Raw genomic sequence first — 16,464 nt, 5'->3', positions numbered from 1 at the left:
TGTGAAAAAAAATACTATGCTGTATCCATGGCTGAATATAAGGCTCTGAACCAGAAGTGCTGGATGTATAGGTGGCAGAGAGACATAAAGGAGTCATTTGTATGTTTCTACCTATAATTCCTTAAAAAGGGGTTGATGCATATGAATACCTTGTATTTATTTTATCCTAGTTTCCCCCTTTGTTTATTCCATAGGAAGCCAATTTTAAAAAATCAGTTTTCAGCTCTCATCAGACAATTGCAGTTAGACTAATAGAAGGCAAATTCTTTAATATTTGTTGTGGATTCATTTTTTGACTTTTTTGTGATTTCACCGACAATTTACTTTATTATAGTTTAGAATTGAGGAAGGTCACATTGGGGAATGAAATACACTTGCAGTGACACCTAGTGGTCTCTCTGTATAACAAACACATATTTATATCTCATGTTTAGCATTGTGTCAAGTGTCTATGTTACTTTTAAAGCAGGTACAGTTTGTTCTGCTCGGCTTGGTTCCTTGGAAGGTGTAATGGAGACCTATAATTTATATTGTGTTAACCTAGACATTGAGACAATGTATTGTGACATCAGTATAATCTGAGAGAGACACAGGACTGTCACCCTATAACAACACAAAAAAGTTTCTGTAGCTGTCATAGGCTTATTTAACATGGTATGTGCTAAATTGCACCAGTGCCATTGCTTATAGCAACCATTAGCTTCTTTTGATCGATCACTTAGCAAAGATCTGATTGTTGCTATAGGCAATGTCACTGGTGCACTTTAGTATGTTTTAGAAATCAGACCCTGAATATAAAGGAGAAAGAAGCCCAGATGGATATATCCCAGCTTGTGTGAGTGTTTTTGCTAGAGATTCTCCTATTCATGGGAATGGGTCCCTGTGATTAGTGCTGCTCCTGACATTATATTAAATAGGTGATCAGAGAGGCTACTGGGAGGGAACTAATGGCTGAACTGGTTATACTGTGTTGTTGGGAAAAAATATAGGATTGTTCATATAAGAGACTGAGATTATATAGGAATCCTATTAGGGAATCAGCTGCAAACAGACCTTGTATAGAGATATATTGCAATTTACACTGCACATTTTCTTTAATATTTTAAAAAAATATTTATGCCATTGTTTTTCCAAAACTAAAATATTTTATTGTTGTTTGATTTAGTGGTTTCCTTTCTAAACCATTTGTGGAGCCACTGGGCCCCTTGTACAGAGAAGCTGATTCTCTATATAAATAAATACTGTCAGCTGCTTATTTCCCTTTATATATTTGTCTTCATAAAGAGGAAGGTTTTTGTTAAGTTCTGTATCAATGTGTGAGAGGGAACTGAGTATACTGCTGAGTAATCTGTGTAACCTGATCCAGTCCCACTGCCACTGATCCTGGGTCCCTGTGTGTGGGGTGTTTGCCCAATAAATCAGTGGCTTTGGTGCCTGCCCTGATTTCTGTTGGTACCAGTTCCCTCCTCTCTCCGTTGCACCGGTCGGCTCCTCCCTCCTCTCTGCTCCCTCCTTTCTCATGAGCGCGTGGGGGGGGGGGCAGGTTGCCTAGGGCATCTGACCTGGTAGGCCCTGGCTGCTCCTGCCATTATATCAAATGGGAGAGCTCAGTGACCAGAGATGCAGCCGGGAGGTAATTAAAGGACTATAATGGTGATAATGTGTTGTTGGATACAATTATAGGATTGTAAAAAGTAAAAGAAAATGTTGATGCAGGAATCCTAAGAGAGAACTAGTTTCTAACAGAAAGACTTGCATAGAGTCTCTGCATGTATCTTAATATTCACATTTTTATTCCACTCTCTATTCTTCAGCTGCTTCTTCCTTTTCTAAAACTAAATGTATTTATATGTTTTTATCTGTGGTTTAGTTATTTAATTTTATCCATTTTGTGAAGCTTACACAGAGAAGGTGCTGCTCTATATTATAAAAGAGGAAGGTTTTTGTTCAGCTCTGTATCACTGTGTGAGAGGGTCACTGCTATGCTGCTGACAGTAATAATCTGCTGCATCTTCTGCTTCCATTCTGCTGATTGTAAGAGTGAAATCAGTTCCAGACCCACTGCCACTGATCCGCTCTGGGGTCCCTGTGTGTCGGGTGTTTGCCTCATAGATCAGCAGCTTTGGTGCCTGCCCTGATTTCTGTTGGTACCAGGCTAACCAGCTGCTAACACTGCTACTGGCTTTACATGTGAGGGTAACAGTTTCTCCTGGTGACACAGAGACATAATCTGGAGACTGAGTCAGTACAATCTGCCCATAGGATTCTGAGGATATAAACAAATACAACCAGAAAATCTATTATTAATACATATTTATGTAACATCACTATTATTATCTGTATATTTAATGTGCTCACCCTGAAGCCAGAGCATGAGTATAGGCAGCAAGCAGCTGTGGGACACCATACTGATCACTGCACACAGGCCTGATACAGATCACTGAGCCCCTGCCTGCACTCACTCATATTTATATCCCCACAAGCACACAGGGAATGTACATGTAGATTATATGCAAATCACAGAGCAGTATTAAGTACTGAAATCATTATGTTACTGGTACCTGTCCTACTGGAGTAAATACAGTTTCTATTCCCCTGTTTCATGTTAATGTCCCTACCCTCATTTATCAAGTTAAATTCAGTGCCACACATTCAATGGGTTGCTGCAATTTTTATTGATTAAGATTAAAAATGCTTTTGTATTTTTAAAATAATGATATTAACCATGCAAGATGGAAATCCAAGAGGTTTGTTTGGCCACACTCACAGTACTCCAGCTACTCATTATTAAAGGACCAGTAACATCAAAAAAAATTTAAAAAAATTCGTTAGTACACAATGAAAAAAAAACCAAGACAAATTATCCTTTACAATTGGAAAGTCTTTATTAAGAATAACCAAAACTCAGCTTCTGCTCCTCTTGTCCATGCTAGAAGCGCCACTGTACTTTACACCCCTGTTCTGTAGCGGCCCGACTCCATCTCCTTTTAGTTTACACAGGCTGGCGCCAAACCAAACAATTAGGCTGGTCTCCTGATCCAAAACTTACACAGTCTCTCTCTCCTAAACCTACAGTATCATGGAAAGTGGCAGCTAAAGGATCCAGCCAGGGAGAAGAAATCAATCTCTGCTGGATGGATGGTCGGCCTGTCGCCTTTTCAGAAGATGAGGGAACGTGAGTTTTGGTAATTTATTTCTTAATAAAGATTGTAAAGTATAATTTGTCTTGGTGTTTTTTTTCATTATGTACTAACAATTTTTTTTACATTTTTTTTTATGTTACTGGTCCTTTAAACACAGGCGCTCCACCTCTAGCAGGGTTTCAAATCATAATGCACCAAAAGTCCAAATCTTGCGTTTAATCATATGTATTTCTAAGCAGGTGAAAATCTCCTACCTGCCAAGTTTAAAGTCCAAGTAGTATAGTAGTATAATCATTAACGTCCATATATGCTGAAAAATAAATGTCACATTGTTAGTTAAGTTAAAAAAAAAAAACTTTTGTAACTTTGTGTATCATTCAGCCCAAATGGTTCCAGTATGTTTAGACTATTTATCCATTTCGCTTCACACTGTAGGAGCAGCTTTTTTCTGTCACCACCTCTACTAGGTAATATCACTTCTAACAACACTTGCCTTCTTAGACTGGCACTATTATATTTATTTTTAAAAAAAGTGTTTGTGTAGTTTGTTATAGATCTTTTGTGTTCATTAATTCTTATTGTTACTTTTCTTGACTTAAGTATGACTCGATATCGTTCCAACTCTTTATCAACCCCACCAAATAATCACCATAAGACTTAGTTTGGGTGAAAAAGGCCGCAGCTTATTTTATTCCATATCCTTATTCAAACTTGGTAAAAGTTGACATGTGTAAAATACAAGCCGCTGAAGGCTGGATACAACATTTAATAATGTCTTTGAAATAACTTAACAGTATTCCTATTAACCTACATGTTTTCCAGCCTAAGGCTAATCTACCATCACTTTCATACCTGCTGTGCCTCCTTGCCCCTAGGCCTAGCCCCGGGCCAACTCACCTTGGGACTACCACCCCCTTTTGGTTACCCAGTATGGCAGCCCCACTACGCCACTGGCTGACAGCGTAAAACCCCTTTTATCCTGGCTGTGCCACCCCACTCCACAACTGAAAAGCCCTTTTCACCCCGTCCACCAAATCCAAATTAAATATGTCCAGGCCTACCTCTGCCAAATGAACATCACAATCCCCCCAGATTTCCTAACAAAAGCACTAAGCAGTTTGTTCAATTTTATCCTGCTCCTTTCTATTGCGGAATGATCCCATGCCCACCGCCAGCAGCGTAACTAGAGGGGGGCGGGCCTTGGTGCGGGACGTGCAGCCGGGCCCTGCCCCCTCCGTAAACCCGGAAACGGCTGCATTTATAGCCGCATTAGGTAAAAACACCGGTGCACGAGCTGCTGGGGGGCCCTGATTGGGTGCGGGCCCTGGCCCAATCGCACCCCCTGCTCCCCCGGTAGTTACGCCACTGCCCACCGCCATATGAGCCGGGGAACCATTTCCGACCATACAACCACCACACCAGGGAACAATGAATGAATTTTGTCAACATCCAAATTCATCAATCTCAACAGATCCTTCTGACTCATGACTCCCATATCGTTACCACCCGCATGCAGAACCAGAACATGGGGGGTCTTCCAATGGAGGGGCTGCAAATGGGTCCGCCATCCAGCCCAATTCCACCTCTTTGCTAATTTTTTGATGAACTACCTCGGGATTTTGCTTCATAGATTTGAGGTTCTCATGTACTTCCCCTTGCTGTCTAGGTTGGAAAGGTATCCTGAATCCCCATTGAAACCCTTCCTTCAATATCTCTGCATCCCCTCTCCTACCGTACCTGTCTAGCCATGGCCGCATCGCGTCGAGGTTCACTGGGGTCCTCCCCCTTTTGAGCCTCGGCCAGCTTTGCTCCCCCCTTTCCTCTCCTGAAACATTTTGCATATGCGTGTGCACCCCCACATCCCGAACACTCATGCTTGTATTTGCATGTGGCTCCCCACTTGCACTGCCCTTCGTTACATTGCCAACAATAACTGGGTTTGTTGACCGCCGGGGGAGTCCCCTGTTTCCCCCCCCGGCGCCTCTCTGAAAGGGCGAAGCCTTCTGCGCGGTCATCAACCGCAACCATAGTGGCATGTCCAGCTGATCCCATGTCATACCCGGGTTGGCCACTAACCTCTGACGGAACTGCTCATCATAACGCCACCATGCCAAGCCACCATATACCCTATATGCCTCCTAAATCACATCTACATAGCAAAAAAAGTGGGGAACAGTGTTCAAGTTTTTTTTCCCCAATTGTGCTGGTTAGTGTGCAGAAAGCCCAGAGCCAATTCCCAAATGTTTTGGGGATCTTTCTATACCGCTTACTCTGCTCTTCCTCCTCTTTTTTCCCATCTTTTTTATCCTCATCTTTCAACTCCACCGACTCCTCCAATGGGAGGAAGGAAAAAATTTTGTCAAATTCCCCTTTCCATATCTGTTCTTATACCTCCTTTTTGATATGAATGCCTAATGGGCCTGCAAAGGACACGTAAGCCCCCTGCTGAGCCGCTTCGGGTATGACTCTGGGCACAGGCTGCTCGACACACCCTTTTCCCCCTATCTCCCCTGTGCCTTCCTGCCCTGCCCCCTCCGCTACCGACCCCCTCAGAGCCGTGGCAGGGGAAATGTCCTCCGTGTGGCTGGTCCCCACTGGCCAAATTGGGTCACTAGCCCCTTGGTCTCCCCCCTGTCCCCAAGCCCTGGCCACTCCCCCCCGGGCCCTCACAGGGCCGCTGCCATTGCCTGCCACCACCTCCCCAGGCACACTGTTACCCACACCCCTCCGCCCAACTTGCCTGGCTGCGTGTCTGCTGCCGACCCTGCTGGCTGCCTCCTGTCCTTCTCCTCTCACAGCGTGGCTCCCGGTAGGTCCTGCCTCAATGGAGGCATCCTTCTCTGCCACATCCGTCATCCGGCTGCTGGGCTGAGCCGGTATGGGGGCCTTGTGTGCCTCGGTGGCCTACCTATGCTCTCCCCGACCGCTGCTGTAGACTCTGCGCTCTGGACCGACCCCAACAGGGTAACCAGCTCCCTCCGGATCCGCTCCACATTTCGGCCTGTCAGCGCCAACCTGAGGCCCTGCAGCACGTTTCCCGTCTGCATCATCCTGGATGGAAACACTGTTGCCCCCTTTGGTCCCGGAGGTAAGAATGCCTTTTCCCGCCTCACTCACCTCTATTTAAAACCTAAGGTCCTCCCCTTTATCCTTGCCTATCTTTTCCTACAATTCCCAGAATGCCTCGCATACAAAGCATCCCCCACTATTATCCTACTCGTCCCTCAGTCATGCCCGCTCTCCACTTCACCTGTCCCAGGGTTGCTCTATGGCAGGAGTCCCCAACCTTTTTTACCCGTGAGCCACATTCAAAAATAAAAAGAGTTGGGGAGCAACACAGGCATGCAAAAAACTTCCTGGGGTGCCAAATAAGGGCTGTGATTGGCTATTTGGTAGCCCCTATGTGGACTGTCAGCCTATAGGTGGCTCTTTTTGACAGAACACATGATTTTTATGCAACTAAAAAGTACCTCCAAGCCTGGAATTCAAAAATTAGCAACTACTTTGAGGCCACTCAGAGCAACATCCAAGGGGTTGATGAGCAACATGTTGCTTGTGAGCTACTGGTTGGGGATCACTGCTCTATGGGCTTCTGGATGTTTGTCCAACCTTCATTTTTCCACAAGGACACTTATGTCCATATAGTCAGTGTTACATGTACTGTATTGCTTTACTTTTATTTTATTACCTTTTAGAGTCACATGCTCACCCTTTATAATTGAATTGCAGCAGCCGCAATTAAGACAAGGGAAGGTGCCCATTTTCTTTTACTTTTTAATTTGCCTGATAAATCTGATTTTACCAACTTAAAAATAGACCTGAATGTCTTCAAGACATGACTGATTTTTTGTGCAGACTAACACAATTTACACATGTGGATTATGATTGGATATTATGCAGTACAGATGTTTAATCACTATATACCTCCATACCACCACATGATGAAGGCATTCAGTACATAAAAGAGGCTCTTCTTGTAACAAAACAAAACTCACAGCTGAATATGATGCTAAATCTGTAAATTTTTTAGGGCAAAGTGTCTAACGCTGGTGAAAATTCACCAGAATTACATCATTTTGCAACTTCACTGATTTACTAACGGGCGCAGGCGTCATTTCGCTAGTGAAGGAGATAGACGCTAGCGTTACTTTGCACTCTAACGCCAGCCAATTTTCACTTTGCAATAGAAGAAACATCAATAATAAATATCAAGAAATAAAGCAATCATTTAATTGAAAGAACCTTTAGAGGAACTTATAAATTGACCTGGTGGCATTTCCAAATTTTTATGTATTTTTGAGAGAGTATAAATAACAGGAATTAATGGATTATCTGATACCAATTATCCTTGTCCTTATTCACTTGATAAAGGTTATTGAACGCAAAACATGTTGTGTTTACCACTGCCTGGATTAAAAAGTGGTTTGCAGTAATACTGCTGGAGTTCCTCTTCCTTCTCCTTTACTTGGATCATTTGCAGCAGTTGCAGCACAGAGCAGCTATTAAGGAATTGGACGCATATCATTTGGAAAAGCTGTGCCAACCACCATTCCCCTCTTCTATTTTGTCCTTGTGCTTCTGTTAGTGACCAGCCATGCTTATCAGTTTACAGGAGTTTTTGTTTCATTTTTGCACAGTTTTATAGCTGCAGCGACACCTAATGGTGACATTTTAAAACTGATGGTGGTAAGGACTTTAACACTATTGATAAGTTTCATGATGGATTTTTTGATGTCATTTGGCTCTGAAAATTCACAGTGGGGAGGGTATTTAAAGGGCTATTTAGTCACATTGTATTATCCTTAATAAAGGTCCCCAGGCTGGACTGAAAATTGAATTGTGATGTGTGAAAAAAAAAAACAGGCTGTATCCATGTCTGAATGTTTGTCTCTGAACCAGCAGTGCTGGATGTATAGGTGGCACAGAGACATAAAGGAGTCATTTGCATGTTTCTACCCATAATTGCTTAAAAGGGTGTTGATCCATGTGAATACCTTGTATTGTAACTACTGACAGGTTTTGGGCTCCTTTTATCGCAGCTCCCTCTATGGTTATTCCCATAGGAACCCAATTCTAAAAAATAGTTATCAGCTCTCATCAGACAATTACTAATTAAAGGCAAATTCATTATTATTTGTTGTGGATTCCATTTTTGACCTTTTTGTGATTTCACCCACAATTTACTTTATTTTGGTTTAGAAGTGAGGAAGGTCACATTTGGGAATGAAATCCACTTGCAGTTACACCTAGTGGTCTCTCTGTATAACAAACATATTTATTTCTCACTTTTAGCTTTGTGTTAAGTCTCAGTGTTATATTTAAAGCAGGTACAGTTTGTTCTCACAATATTTGTGCATCGCTTCTTGGTTCCTGGCAAGGTGTAGATAAGCACTATAATTTACATTATGTGTCACCCTAGACATTGAGACAATATAATGTGTCATCAGTATAACCTGAGAGAGACAGGACTGTCACCCTATAATAACATAAAATTGTTTCTGTAGCTGTCATAGGCTTATTTAACATGGTATGTACTAAACTGCACCAGTGCAATTACTCATAGCAACCGGCAACTTCTTTCGATTGATCACTTAGCAAGAGGTGTCTCCCAACAGACTGACACCATACACACTATTTCTCACATAACCAAACATTAATCTGAAATACTGACCACAGAATTCAATATATTTCATACTAACAGTGTCGGACTGGCCCGGCGGGACACCGGGAAAATACCCGGTGGGCCCCGACCCTCATGGGCCCCCGCCGGGCCAGAACCCCTCTCTAAATATTTATATTAAAAAAAAAAAAAAAATTATCGGCGCTGAGCAGCGCCGCCTGCGCATGCGCGCCAAGCGGCGCTGTTGCGCATGCGCACCGAGCGGCTTCCTTGCTCGTCCCCGGCGCGTCACAGTGGGGGGACGGGTGGCCGGAGGGGGGCCCTCGGCAACAGTCCCGGTGGGCCCCGGTCCCCCCAGTCCGACCCTGCATACTAAAACTGACATTCATTAATTTGCAGGAAATATTATCCAGTGTTAATTTAGTTTGACAGACACCGATGTTCAAACATCTTGAACAGCATTTGCATTGCTTTACTCATGGGATAGGCAAGCAAAAGGGAAGGGCCGCACTAGCTCACCGCTCTCCCCTCTGATCAGGTGCACAGTCAGACAGTGACCCCACTGTGTATACGACAAGACATTCGACGGCAGACGGCACTTCTGAAAAAAGAGGGTTTATTGGAAATCCTGCTGGAATACACCTAACGCGTTTCGGGAGTTATCCCTTAATCATAGGTTCAAAATTCATTTGTTACAGCTGGGCTTCTTATACACTAGGTAATAGTGCCCTCCAGTGGGCTCTTAGTAAAATTACACCTTTATTACAATCAATTAAAAAGTGAAACAAAGTGAAACAAAATGAAACAGTAAAAAACATTAAAACATTTTTCTTTCCTTATTTTAGGAACAATAAACTTGATTTAAAAACCAAACAAACTGTCATTGTGGTCTTTGTAGCTAGGGCGGTATGAGTAACCTGTCTCTCTAGTCTATATTGATTTTCCCAAGAGGAAAGAAAGAGGAGGGGGAGAGGGGTTTTTTTAATTTCTAATGTAACTGGAGAAAAAGCTACTAAAGTGGCCTCTCATATCCATTTAACCATACTAGGCTTTCATCGTTAGAGCCTAGGGTAACTTCCCTAATATAGATAGCTAATATCATGCCTATAGTTCAGGCCCTTTGGAATCCTTGTATCCAATTTGAGGATCCAGAAGGCCTCTCTGAGATTTAGTCTATGGGTAATGTCGCCCCCTCTGATAGGGACCCGTACTTTCTCAATCACTTTCACCCTTAGGTCTTTCAGACCATTGGGTGTACACATCCTAAAATGTTTACTCATGGGACCTGCACCCAACTAAACTGAAATCAGTGAGGCGCTGACTATTAGTTTCTTGTATTCACAGATCTTCATAACGAAGAAGGTTTTTGTTCAGCTCTGTATCACTGTGTGAGAGGGAACTGAGCATTCTGCTGACAGTAATAATCTGCTGCATCTTCTGCTTCCATTCTGCTGATTGTAAGAGTGAAATCAGTTCCAGACCCACTGCCATTGAACCTCTCTGGGGTCCCTGTTTCTCGGGTACTTGCAAAATAGATTATTTTCTTTGGAACTTGGCCTGATTTCTGTTGGTACTTTGTCTTTTCCATCTTTGTCAACAACACTGTCACTGGCTTTACATGTGAGGGTGACAGTTTCTCCTGGTGACACAGAGACATAATCTGGAGACTGAGTCAGTACAATCTGTCCATAGGAACCTGAGGATACAACAAGCAAATCCATTAAGAAGGTTTCAGGTTACTAGAGAGAAATAAGACAGAGGTAACTTTCCTTTATTATAAAAAAATATCAGTTTAACATTGAAAGTGAGATATTCACCCTGAAGCCAGAGCATGAGTATAGGCAGCAAGCAGCTGTGGGACACCATACTGATCACTGCACACAGGCCTGATACAGATCACTGAGCCCCTGCCTGCACTCACTCATATTTATATCCCCACAAGCTCACAGGGAATGTATATTATATGCAAAACAGAGATGTAATAAAAGCAGCAATGGTCAGACATTAGCTCTGATAATACTGGGCAACAATCCATGTAAAGTTCTGCATATGGGATGCAAAAAAATAGAACCAAATATACCCTAAATCGTATTAATTTAGGAAAATCCATAATGGAGAATAATTTGGAGTTGTTGGTGGATAATAGATGTAGGTGAAGCAAGTAATTCCAGTCAGCAGCAAGAAGGACTAGCAAGTAATTGTCTTGTGTTCATAAGGGTATAGATCGATGGGATGAGTGGGTCATTGTCCCTTTTTTTGGTCTCTAGTTGTTAAAATGAATATTAATGAAATAGAGTGTTAGGAAACCAGTGGCCAAAATGTACTGACCACCAGGGAGCCACTTTTCTTAGTGTTTCAGTTGAGTCCAAAGAGGAAACTGACTGGGAAATGGACAGGGCAGATACTTGGCAAACAGGAGTACGGGCAATGTTAACAAGAGAGGGCAGAGGGTTGGCAGAAGTACTCAAAGGGTTAATAAACAGGTTGGCAGACTTACTGGCAATGTAGGGCAAAAGTGGATTAATTAAGTGCAGACAAAGGTTTAAGGCTGGTAGAGTAGTACAGACTGGACCAGGAGCACCTGCTAGAGACAGAGAGATTAGCAGGAAAGTAGACTTTGACCTTGACTGACAAGTTTACAACTCAAGCCTATATATAGGCAATCTCTGCTGTGAGGTCTATGGGAACGATCTGTAATTATTGTGGTTATGGTGCTTTAATCTTGGGAACAACAGTTTGCCAAGTGCAGGAGAAATATTAGGCTTTGTACCTTCCCCGGGTCATTGAGAGCCACAGAGGGAGGAGCTGGATGGTTTGTCCCATGTTCTGCTGCTCAAGATTAAAGCTCCCCATAGACGCGATGGTTCTTCTTGCCGAATGACCGATTTTAGGGAAGCCCGACCAATCCTTCGAAATTATCGTGAGGTTAGTAGGATTCGAACGATCGTACATCTTACAATTTTTCAGCCAACATCTGTCAGGAAATTGATCGGCCAGGTCAAAAAATCTTTGTCGGTCCCAGTGCAATCTATCTATGTTTGCAGGGCCAAGCAAACATAGATAGATTGCTCCCCTTTGTTTTCCTGGCATATTGGTCTTTTTAGTTGATGGTAAATTCGTACAATCGTACGATCGTTCTGAGAAATCGTGGTCTCACGATCAGGATCTGATCTTTTAAAAATCTCAACATCTATGGCCAGCTTAAGGCAGAGAGAAATGGAAAGTGCCACAGTGGGAAGAGCCATTTGTAAGTTTCTTTGTAGTGAGTTCATATACAGCTGCCTTATGAGGGGGCAAACTGAAAACACATTCATTCTATTATAAAGTATCAGCAGGCACCAGATTATCAGCAATTAGTTCAGATCAGACAACTGGAGTAAAATAATAAAAAACAGGTTTTTTTTTAATGTTATTTTTAAATTAAAAGGCCCACTGTGTGGCTGTGGCAACAGTGACTCTGTAAAAGAAATAAGTGGAGACACAGAGCCAATATTACTGGTGTGCTGCTACTTCTCAATTTTTATTAAATTGTTAATTCACAACATATAGTTTGTTATTTCTTGCCCTTTACAATACATATGCCACACAAACAGCTGACCTATGTTGTACATGCTTTGTCAAAGATGCTAACATCTAATCAACTTTGAACTTGTGCCTTCTCCCATTTCTGAGGGCAAATCAGTATATATGATGGATGATGGTCTCACCTTACAGTGGTATAGTATTTACACACATAAGTGTACTTCATTCATAGTAATGTCATTGTTCCAATTACCTTAACATAGACTATAAGATATCTATAAAAATCTAACTGATTCACAGTATAGGTTGCAGCAATATTTCAGTTTAATATACAACCTTCAAAGGAGTGAGATTCATCAGGTAGGCAGACTGATGTTGTTGTTGATGTCCAGACAAAATGGCCCAGTATGTATAGAACGCATTTTAGGACATCCTCATGGGAAATTGCTCTCCTGCATGTGATATCATAAGGCAGAGGAGTGCAGTATTGCCTGCTTTTTCTCTCACCCATCCTCAAAGGCTGTAGTCCCATCTCCATCCTGGGTCCTCGGTCCTCCCCCCTCAACCATCAGCTCTTCCTCCTCAACCCTCCCTACTCAGCAATCAGTCATCAGCCCTCCCACCTTGGTCCTAAGTACAAATGCTCTATATCCTCAGACCTCCCACCTCAGCCATCAGTCCTCCCTACTCAGCTCTCCACCTTCCCTCCTCAGACCTCAGCTGTCAGTCCTCCCTACTCAGCTCTCCACCCTCCTCAGATATCAGCTATCAGCCCTCCCTCTCAGCTCTCTGCCCTCCTTTTTCAGCTCATAAATCAGGGTGCACATTGTCAGCCCTGCACCCTCATTAATCAGCACTCAGGGTGGAGAGCTGAGTAGGGAAGGCTGACAGCTGATGGCTGAGGAGAAAGAGCCAGCTGAAGGCTGAGGAGGGAAGACCTAGGACCCAGGACGGAGGTGTGACTGCAGCCTTTGAGGATGGGTAAGAGAAAAAGCAGGCAATGTTACATAGTTACGTAGTTACATACAGTGCCAGGCCAAGTCAACCGGGCGCCCTAGGCAACCCAGCTGACTACCTAGCCCTCTTCTCAAGTGTGTGTGAGCGCATGCGCAGAGGCGTGCATGATGGGAATGCCAGACTCAAGCGTGTGTGTGCGCACTTGCACGCGCTCAACGTTGATATCAGTGCTGCTGCCGGCTGTGGGGGACACGAGCGACAGGCACACACTAAAAACACAAGAGGAGCTGCCTGAGATGTGAGACACCTTTGCACCTTTGCGCCCTAGGCATGTGCCTCTTCTGCCTACCTCTAGTTCCAGCCCTGGTTTATAGTTAAATCGGGTTGAAAAAAGACAAAATCCATCAAGTTCAACCCCTCCAAATGAAAACCCAGCATCCATACACACACCTCTCCCTGCTTTCACATAAATTCTATATACCCATACCTATACTAACTATAGAGTTTAGTATCACAATAGCCTTTCATATTCTGTCTGTCCAAAAAATCATCCAAGCCATGCTTAAAGGCATTAAAGGACCAGTAACATCCAAAAAAAATTTTAAAAAATTCATTAGTGGACTTCCGGGGGCGGGCCCAACAGATGGCCGCTTTTTAGAAGAGCTCCTCTGCTACGCGACTGATATTTTGCTTAATTACCCATTACAGCTAGCTGAAAGACGTCTACAGCTTATGGGACACAGAGGATAACCTGAGGGAAAAGAATAAGTAGACCCATTCGGCTCCCCCTCAACCTACTTACCTGCGAAGTCCCCACTGCAGCAACAGCCTATACTCCCGAACCGGAGACACTGCGTAACATGGGTGTTGACTGCCTGAATGCGCCTGAGGCCCATGCACATAATGCAGCTGCATCGGTGAGTCCGGTTAAGGGACAGCACATTCTCAGGCCATAACACTGCTCCCACACAAGATATATAGCAGTCTGCCTGCCATACTACGTATAAGGCCTATCCTGTAGAGACACCCAACATTAGGAACTTCTAATCACGTCATACAGTGCATGGATCAGTAACCCCATGAAACATTATTCCTAAATATACCCAAAGAATACGGGTGCACAAAACACCACTGTAGGTGTATCCAGGGGGCAAAGAGTAACGGAATCACCTCTGCCTGCTTTTATACTTCGCAACCCCCAAAGCCCCACTTAAACAGGGCGCCATTTTGCAGGCCCCTTATCTGCTTTGCCTGCTCATACTACACAGTGTGATGATCAGACACATTGCACAGACAGAATACGGGCTGAACTTATAAACTCAGCGGAAGGTAGTGCAGGAGAGGATATAACACACTGTGACTTAAGGTTCTTTTGCAAACTGTGCTGCACCTTGGCAGGATATACAGAGATAGGTATTACAAATATCTCACAGCACAACAGTTTTATTTTTCTGGGAAGCACTCAGGCTGCGGGACAGTAATATAAGAATATTAAAATACTACCTGACGTGACCATGTAAAGACCTTATACTATACACCCATGGTCATATTTCTACCAATAATCTGGATCTTTCAAGAAATAGTACTAAGGAGACATCTAGATTCCTAAAATGAAAGCTGATAACAGCAAGTGCCTACAAGATCTTACAACATACTGTGGCACCAGTTTTGGAATGGATAAATATCTTGGTCAGAACACAACTAAGCCTCCAAGATCAAACAGGACAAAATTAAAGGATACAAAAAAAATCACCGGATAAACACCATACAGAAATGGAACCAGAACTACAACGTTCCCAGGGTGACACTCAACCACCTAATGCAGAAGAATTAGTTCAAATACTGGGCCCCTTGTTGGATCAAAAACTTGCGTCAATAAAGGAATCAATAACGGAAGTCTTACAACAGGTAACCAACCATTCTAAGAGGTTGACAGAGGCGGAAGACCGCATATAATCTCTGGAGGATGACCTTGAACAGGCACAAAATATAATCTACACTCAACAGAAGGAAATATCTATTCTTGCGGAAAAAAAGGAAGATTTCAAAAACCGCAGCCGAAGAAACAACTTGAGGCTCATTGGGGGCCCAGGGAAAGGGAAAAGAGCTAGAACACCTTTTAAGAGATTGGCTAACCCGAGCCCTCCAATTAACGCTCTCACCCCCACCTTTTCAAATTGAGCGTTTTCATAGAATTGGCCCGCCTTTAAAAGACTCCTCCACTAGACCACGACAGCTTATAGAAAAACAAAAGAATTGCAATATGATGGCCACAGGTTGGCTCTTTTTCAAGATTACTCGGCTTCGGTGTCAGCAAAAAGAAGAGAATTTTCACCAATTTGTAAGACTTTATACTCGGCTGGTTACAAATTTTCTATTCTATATCCAAAAAAATTAAAGATTCTCAACAAAACAGATGGCAAGCCACACTTTTTTGTGGATCCAAACCAAGCATTGGATTATGTCAAGACCCAACAGGATGCCCAGGAAGGCTGATCTCTTAGACTACGAACAGTATGCAACTACTCCATTGACTCAAAAGGTCTCATTACTCCTGATGGAATCTAATGGGTTATATGGCAAGTGGGACTGTTCCATATTAGACAGGAAACCAATCTTATTTGGAAGTGGAACTTCAACCCTGTAACTGTTTTTCCTGTTCTGATGCAGTTAATTTAAGCGCACTGGCATTTTCCCAGTTCTCATGTACCAATGGACGATATCCCAACAAAAGGGTAAAACTTTGTTTGCTTCAAGCTTTAAGATTTAGCTTAACTACACAAATAGTTCAGGATATTAAGTTGTCTTTATGGACAAGAGTTCTTGCATTTGAACTATTTAATTATATGGCTGAAATAAGTGTTTTCTTGGCATGTTTAGATTAATGTACACAAGCCCCACTAACTTAATATGTCTAATGCTTATTATCGTCCTCACTAAGGATAAAAGTCCAGACGTTTGAATTTCAAGGTCCAGTTAATCAGAGAATTAGGTTAAAGAATTGCTTCTTCTTTATCGTAAAATGATATGTTCAACATTAATACATTACTCTACTAATACGGTTGAGATCATTGAACAACCTACTCATAAGGTTTTTGACTTATTCACTAGTCCATTATGAATTGTAGCCATTGGTGTTACAAAAGTGACAGCTGTGAATGTGGTCACACAATTCTAGGTTATGGAAATTGTTTTTTTTTTTTTTTTCTTTTTTTTTGCATT

The 16,464-nt window shown here is 42.7% G+C and overlaps 1 pseudogene and 1 gene segment (V, D, J or C); both read right to left on the bottom strand.

Moving 5' to 3' along the window:
• Positions 1–1,930: 1,930 nt before the first annotated feature.
• LOC121401999 lies at positions 1,931–2,604 on the bottom strand. The segment is given in 2 exon segments: positions 1,931–2,266; positions 2,359–2,604. Coding segments are annotated over 2 exon segments (357 nt in total).
• Positions 2,605–10,050: 7,446 nt separating this feature from the next.
• On the bottom strand, positions 10,051–10,699 carry LOC121401909 (annotated as a pseudogene).
• Positions 10,700–16,464: the final 5,765 nt, after the last annotated feature.

The sequence above is a fragment of the Xenopus laevis genome, chromosome 1L, assembly GCF_017654675.1.
Source record: "Xenopus laevis strain J_2021 chromosome 1L, Xenopus_laevis_v10.1, whole genome shotgun sequence".
In the NCBI taxonomy this organism is placed as follows: Eukaryota; Metazoa; Chordata; class Amphibia; order Anura; family Pipidae; genus Xenopus; species Xenopus laevis.
Note: the sequence above shows the minus strand (reverse complement) of the source record. Positions and strands in the feature narration are given on the sequence as shown.